At 36.4% G+C, this 7,883-nt stretch overlaps 1 protein-coding gene across 1 annotated transcript; it reads left to right on the forward strand.

Moving 5' to 3' along the window:
* Positions 1–905: 905 nt before the first annotated feature.
* Positions 906–3,913, forward strand: LOC145770766 (F-box/LRR-repeat protein 8-like). Its single transcript, XM_082582482.1, has one exon. It carries the CDS (start codon positions 906–908, stop codon positions 2,061–2,063), a length of 1,158 nt encoding a protein of 385 aa, XP_082438608.1. The 3' UTR covers positions 2,064–3,913.
* The last annotated feature ends 3,970 nt before the right edge of the window (positions 3,914–7,883 follow it).

Here is a 7,883-nt window from a genome sequence, read left to right on the forward strand (position 1 = left end):
AGCTCAGCTGTAGGCTATGGGTTGTTTTTGGTAAAAATAAGTAACCATTGAACGTATAAATTTATTTTGAAGTACAGGTACTTGAATTGAAGAAACAAGTGTTTGGTTAGACCTCCCCCAGTTCAAAATGAAATATTGAACCTTAGATTGAAAAAGAGCAAAGTACACAATTTTAATACAGTTAATGGAGCACAGTATCGAAGCCTGTGTGCAATAGCAATACCACAAACCTTTGCTAGCTTTTTACGTAAATTATTTACATGTTCCTTCCAATTTAGTTTTTCATCTAGTAGTACTCCTAAATATTTCATACAATTTTTTCTTTACAGTTCATTTCCTTGAATGTGTAAACTAAAATTTTGTGTGATTTTTTGGTTATAGCAGATCAACATATAACAAGTTACAACTCATCAGCATTTGCCGCAGATTTAAAAGAAGGACCAACAAAGAGCTGTTGTGGTATTTTTTACAAAACACAGTAATTTTAAGTCTACAGAATAATATAACTATAATGCGAACATGATGCAACTTAGAAAAATTAAAGTCTCTGAAAAAAACCTCAGCCGTTCCAGAAGCAACAATCAGGCTATTCCTGACACAATCATAATCATTATTGCAACGACTTTCTTAAGTCTGGCAGCACTATTTTAAAGAATCAAGCAACAAGCAAGTCTTTATATGGAATGGATGGATGATTGAAAGCTTAATGACGTAATGATGTATGCTGTCAATTGCAGAACTGCTAGTGAGATGGTGGCGTTTGGCAATAATTATCAAGTGTGGAAATTTTACAATTAAACTCAAGCTGTTTTTATACATCTGTTCTAGTCTTTGCTTCGTTCCTGAAATCAAATACCAATGCTACGATACTTTTAATGGGGTTGTGATTCTTTATCTACAGAGACATGGAATATTTGAACTGGTCAACTTTACCTCAGCATATATTGGTAAATGTCTTCTCATATCTGCCAGTCAACGATCGCCTTCAAGCAAGTTGTGTTTGTAAGCATTGGCTAGAGTGTTTTCATCATCCAATGTTATGGAGTAGTTTTGTGTTTAAATTTGACACTGATATTGACAGCGAAGGTAAAGCCATCACTTGTGTTAAAAAGTATGGTGGTGTCCTAAAAAATGTTGAGATCCATGTTAATCAAGCGCAACAAGTCAGTCGTGACAGAGCATGCTATGTTTTGGATGAGTTAACTGCTTTAAAAAAGAAAAAATTGCAGAAGTTCAGTTTTATATTTACTGGTGTTAATCCTTTATGTTTCAATGGGAATGTTATCCTTAACAAACTAAAAAAGCTTTTTTCTTATCAAGAAGAATCAGAGGTAGTTTTTCATTTCACAGTTGTGGATCTCAATCGCTGTAATATTGCTCTTGACAATGAATTGATATCTACATTTTCGAAGTATAATCATGCATTAAGATCAGTAAAAATTCAAAATTCTTGTCTAATTGACAATGTCACACCATTCAGTATTGTAACTCTTGTGAAAAGCTGCCTTTGTCTTGAAGAACTTCATACTTTTTACCACTGCATTGATGAAGATGTCATTGAAGCACTTACTTGTGACAAGAGGGCTCCATTTAAATTTATGTCATTGATGTGTAATAGAAGCGATAAATACAATGAACTTATATCATCTGATTCTTGGATGAAATTAATGTCATTTCATCCAACTACTGAAGTTGCCATGAAATTTCATATCTCTGCATTACACCACAAAATTATCCCTATCTTGTGTTCTGGAATTCCGCTTGTCCATTTGGATTTGAAAGTCTATGGTTGGTTAACAGACGAAATTGCCCATATTGCAGTTACTTTTGATTCAACGCTAAAATATTTGAGTTTCAATCCAAATTTAGATTGGACATTAAAGGCACCACCAGGATTAGAACCAGCGCTGTTGGAGTTGGTGTCAAGATGTGAAAAATTGAAAGAACTCCATTGCTATTGTGCCCTCAAAAATGAAGTGATCCAGTCTATCAAGTCATTGAGAAAGTTTGTGAAGTGCACTTTGTACACTCATGAGTCAGAAGCAAAGAGATCAGAAAGTTAATATATATAATACATACTTAAAACAATCTGTTTGCATTATAACTCCTAGCTCACTGGTATACCATTATTGTATATCACAATGTCTTATGCACTTTCAACAATATGTTTAAATCAATGATCAATTAATATGCTTAGTTGCTTACATGTGCACAACTGCACATGAGAATCATGAAAAGTATTTGAAATCAGCAATATTCTTTTCAAGCTTAAGTAGTTCATTAGTTTTTGCAGACTGTCACAAAATACTGTCTATCGTTTCAAAGTTAACATATTGTCATCTATGGCAGTGCTCTTCAGGCATTCTGCAGAATGTAGTGAGGTTCAGGGAGGGTTTTTCGTTCTTAGGGAAGAGACTTCACTATATTGATGCATCAATCTGAATTTTGAAATCATTGTGTCGCATTCACACTCCAGTATGTCGGTTAGCTAAAAAAAGGTTGAGTGCAGTCAATAGTCGAAAAAGAAACATTGATAGTTGTTGCATCACTTGTGGATTGTTATGCTATCATATAAACAAAAACATCATTGTTGTGGTTTTCGTGACAAAAATGTGAAAGTAAATCAGAGTCAGTAAACCACCTTATATTGTTTTAAAGAATTTGTTTGAATATTTTTTGATGCAAAAAGTGTTTGCACATTGCTTGAAAGGAAATCTTTTTTACATCACTTTTTACATTTAATTATGTGACAATTGTGACATGCTTGGTCTACAGATGTGCATTGTCATGGTGTATGTGACGTCAATTAAAGATTAGCAAATTTATGTGTACTCCTTTTCGTATTTGTCATGAAACATGTGATGCAGACATACATATCTATAATATCTGGTACAGATGTATGACATCATCATCAGGTCCATTCCTCTCGTCGCGAGTTGGAAGCATTAAAGCAATGAAACATGGAATATTTTTGTTTTAAGATATTTTAATTACAGTTTTGTAGTCTAATCTAGTCCAGTCTTTAATGCCATTAGTCCCAGTTCTTGGTGGTCTGCCCCTATTTCGTTTTCCTGATGTACACTTTAATATTATTAATTAATAGCATGATATGTTAATAAAGGTTACTTAGACTTTCTAAGTAGCTTTGTTATTTCTTTTATTGGAAGATGTGAATCGACATCAAACTTTGTTGTTGCTTCTTTAATGAGGCTTGTCTGCTGTCGTAAATTGAACCACCTTCTTCATTACAATGAAACTATGCATGCGGAATTGCGGATACCTAGCCTTGATGGCTGCCATAGCATAAAGATACATAGGCGTCGATTTTTTCTTAGAAGAGAGGAATTCTGGGTGGGCGAGAGTTTTCAAACAGATTTCATTGAATGTGTTTTGTATGTGTTTGCAAATTCGCAATGGTTCAGTCTTCGAAATTAGAATATTTTTACTTCGGCAAAAACGTTGCCGAGGCCAAACGGAAAAAGTTGAAATTGCCTCGGCAATTGCTGTGAACACTTAGTAGGAAAAGATTATACTAAAACATGTAAAACGAGAAGCGAAAAATATACTAGAGTAGTCTATCACGAACGCATTGTTTGATTTGTTGTGATGTAATAATACCAAAAGTAGTGATAAAGCGAGCAACGCGATACGCACGCTGTTACGGTAATTCACGTTAAAAAACTCACGGGGAGGAGAAAAGTAAGTTAATTTTAGGTTGATTCAACGTTCGAGTCAGCACAAATCGATATAATTTTCTCGGCGGGTTATATTGCATACCAACAATGCCCAATAAGAAATTTACGCTTGTTTTACATTAATTCGACATCTAGTACAGGCCTTAAAACTCGTGTTTTTTTTCCGGCAGCCATCGTGGCCTACCGAGAGCTCCTTCTCGGCGGCCATATCTGCGTGCTTGGAGGCCAAAATACAAATAACAATATCACAAGTAAATAGAATTAAACTTGCAACAAGGCCAAAATGATCACTTCAAAGTGTTGTTGAAGTCTGAGCGACGTCCTGCTATAGAATCGTTGTACCACGCAATAACTGCTTTATTGGGATTGTAATCCGGTATTGCGGTGACCATCGGACGGCACTAAATTGTTTCAACTGCATACCGCCTTTCATAAAACCTGACCACGGCATTTATACTGTTATGATGTCACCATTTAGGGTGTGAAGTCTCTAACACACAGCGGAAACATTTCTGAACTCCGAAGACACGTGTTTTCCCCTCGGATGTCAACTAACCTACCCAGACAACAAAATCCATCATTTTTACATTGATTCAATGTTTGCAGTCGTTAAATCAGGGTAAAAATAACGAATTTTGTTGTCTGGGTAGTTCTCCTTTTTAACAACGATTCTATGTCCGACAACATTGAATCTACATCTAAACGACAATATTTCCAGAGCTGATGTAAATTAGCACTTTAGATTAACACTTTGTTTAAATAAACGTCGGTAATTCCAAACAAGACTTATAGCTGGTGATCGCAGCTGGATACTTTCCATACAATAGCAAATGTTTCCGCACAATACAGCAGTGGTGATTATGACGCGCTGACCTAATTCTGCGTCACTCTTTGAAATTAGATATTTTTGACGGTTAATTCTCGATTATTCTATTGCAAAGTTAAGTAATTAGCTAGAAGAAATCGGCGGCCAAATTGGCCGACTGAGGAGGTAGCACCGGCGGTCATTTAAGCACTACTTAGCGGCCATGGCCGCCGGCTGCTTTAAGGCTTGTAGTACCGTTGAATTATCATAAAATAACGTTAATTGCTCAACCAGGTACAGGTAACATATCAAGAGCTCCCTGCGAGAAGATTGCCTCGATTTACGTAAGCTTATAAGCCAACATAATTTCGGCACAATTGGGACACTGCGAGCAACACAAAGTCTGTGTGATAAACTAGTCAGAATCGGTATCATCAGATGCTGTATCAGCTGGACGAGATAACAGAAAGCGAGGCGCAACAAGGAGTAGATGCTTACAATAATTTGACGTAGAAATCAATGCAAATAGGGTGATATTTCTATAAAAGATTCTCCCAGCTGGGCACGTGTCTAAGCGCCGGCGAAGTAGGAAGCAACCCAAATAAAACAACCAGCAATAGTAAGATTGAATCAACATCCTAGCCTATGGTGTAGTCTAAGAAAATTAGTTTTTTCTTGTAATCTTGTGATCCTTACAATTGCCTGCGGTAATTTTGAAGAGTGTGGTTAGTCTTTCTCACAAAGACTGTGTTTAGCGTCGCTGCAGCAATTAGGCTATGCTTTAATAGGTTGGATGTTTTCTTTCTTGCACCTTGCGATCTTATGAGCGCTGCTAAACTAAACAAACTTCTCTTATGTTTTCCTTTGTGACCTAAAAAGCGCGTGACTCGTGACCTGTTATCTTTAAAGTGGCGCCTTCGGATTTGCCGCATTTTGATTTGTAAAAGCGATTGGTTCAGTACGTCTTTAGTTTGTATCGGTTATTTTATTGTCATGTTCATTATGATGTCATACTCACATTCCCTTATGCTGGGAACTGAAATTTGATTGTGACGTAACGAAAGTGAGACCATTCGGAAAAAGATCAAACGTGGCTTTCTCTCACTAGGAATTGCCAGCTGTGGCAGTTGCCGTAACAACAACAGTGCAGTGAGTATCCCTTTTTTCAACGCAGCGTTGTTGCGGAATTGCTTTGTTCTGTCGGACACTTAGCGAGAGACATAGCGTAAAACAAAAAGTTGCGCTGCTGTTGGTTGGATAATCCAGCGTTTAAGAAAAACGGAAATAATTGTAACAAACACTTCATAAGTGTCATGAAAACAGGGTGGGCAAAACATACTTTGCCCACCCTTGTTTCACGGCAGGGTGGGCGTCGCCCACCCTATTTCGACGCCTATGTAAAGATATCAACATTTATCATTAGATGAAGTTACATTTTTACTACAATAATTGGTTGTTGGTCATTTTAAATGTATAATTTTCGTTTTGCATGTTTAATTTATGTCAAATGGATCGTATGATCTGAAATAAACAATTTGTTATTATTTTTCATACAAATGCTTTTGATAAAAGAAAGAATTTAGCATTGTGTGGTGGTATAGTTATTAAGTTTTTATTTTAGTTCAAGTAATAATAGAGCTTCGGTAGAGAGTTGTCTTGTTGAACCATAGGCATACGAAGCTGAGTAACGTGATTAAGTTTAACATTCTATTTGAATAAGCTGAAGATGCTATTACTATAGCGAAATCGATTCTTACTTCATAAATAACACTAAGAGGTTAGATTGTTGTGCAAATGCCAGCATTTGATGAATGCAAAATAGCAGTACTAAGTTTAACATCTTCAAGGTTATTACATATAGAAACACAAAACTACGCAACAAATTAAGCATCGAACGTTTTCGACATCACAAGATATCCTCTTCAGGAATAATATCTTCTTCTTCAACAGATTGATCATGTTTGTTCAGCTGTGATCTCCCTTATGAACTGCCTCCATTTTGTTCTGTCTTTTGTTTTTATTAGTGCTTCCGGCATGCTTTGTATTCCTGTAATTTGCTTGATATTGTCAAAATATTTCATTTTTTGTCGTCCTTCTGTTCGTTTGCCTTGCACCATCCCAGTTAACATTGAATTTTCCAACGAGTTGCTTCTTGTAATGTGTCCGAAATATCTCAATTTTCTAACGTTAATGTTGTTTATCAGACTCCATTTATTGTTTATTTGTTGGGAAACAAATTCATTTGTTTTTCTTTCCATCCAGCTGATGCGTAATAGTCTTCTGTGACACCACATTTCAAAACTTTTTAATGTCACGTTTTTTGCATGTCCAAATTTCACATCCATATGTGGCAATTGGGAAAACGAGAGTTTGCAGCAATCTTAATTTTGTGTTTTTACCAATTGATCTCTGTTTCCACACCGTTGTAAGTGATGTCACACTCACAACTGTTTTTACCATAGCAATTCGCCTTCTAATTTCTGTGCTATTATCAATATCATAAGTGTCAGTTATGACACTGCCAAGATAGCAGAAATTACTTACACTTACACTTATACTATAGAAACGTTATTTTGGCATTCTGTACATGAGAAAATGTGATCTTTATTCTGGGTGTATATTATTCTTGAAGACAGGCGCGGATCTATGGGGTGGCCCGGCCCCCCCCGAAATTTTGTGAGAAATTGTTGAATGGTTTGATATGCTTCTAAACAGCTGATATTAGTCCCACAGCAGACTTACAACCCCCCCTTTGGCACGCGTGTGACGTCACGATATTGAGAATGATGCTTTCAGTCTCTATGTCTCTAAAACAAAGTTTGCCTAATTTTAAGCGAAACTGCATTAAAAGAGCGAGGTTTGCCAATACCAAACATTCAAACATCTCAGCCAGGAATTAGTAGCAAGAAAACATAGAGACTTAGCTTTATTACCGAAAAAATGCCAAAGAAAACATGATCTTATTCTTTTGCTATCCCACCGGACAGCACCATTTTACAGGAATATTTATACCCATATTTTTGTTAAAAATGCTCTCAGAATGCACCAAATTCAAAGTAATTTTTCAAAATTTTCTGGGGGAGGATCCCTAGACCCCCGCCGCTGGGTGTCGCCTTTGGCGAACACGCCGTCAAAACCTTCCCAAATTCCTGGCTACGCCACTCATTGTTCATATCTGTTTTATCTTTTTATTACTTTTTAATTCATTTTCAAATTTTCTGGCCCCCCCCCAAAAAAAAACTCCTAGGTCCGCGCCTGCCTGAAGAGGACATGTTGTGATGTCGAAAACGTTCGATACTTAATTTGTTGCGTAGTTTTGTGTTTCTATATGTAATAAACTTGAAGATGTTAAACTTGATCACGTTACTCGGCTTCGTATGACT

This window comes from Aplidium turbinatum, chromosome 5, assembly GCF_918807975.1.
Source record: "Aplidium turbinatum chromosome 5, kaAplTurb1.1, whole genome shotgun sequence".
In the NCBI taxonomy this organism is placed as follows: domain Eukaryota; kingdom Metazoa; phylum Chordata; class Ascidiacea; order Aplousobranchia; family Polyclinidae; genus Aplidium; species Aplidium turbinatum.

Excerpts from the sequence above, each read along its gene's own strand:
- LOC145770766 (XM_082582482.1), top strand. The coding sequence starts at position 906 with ATGGAATATTTGAACTGGTCAACTTTACCTCAGCATATATTGGTAAAT.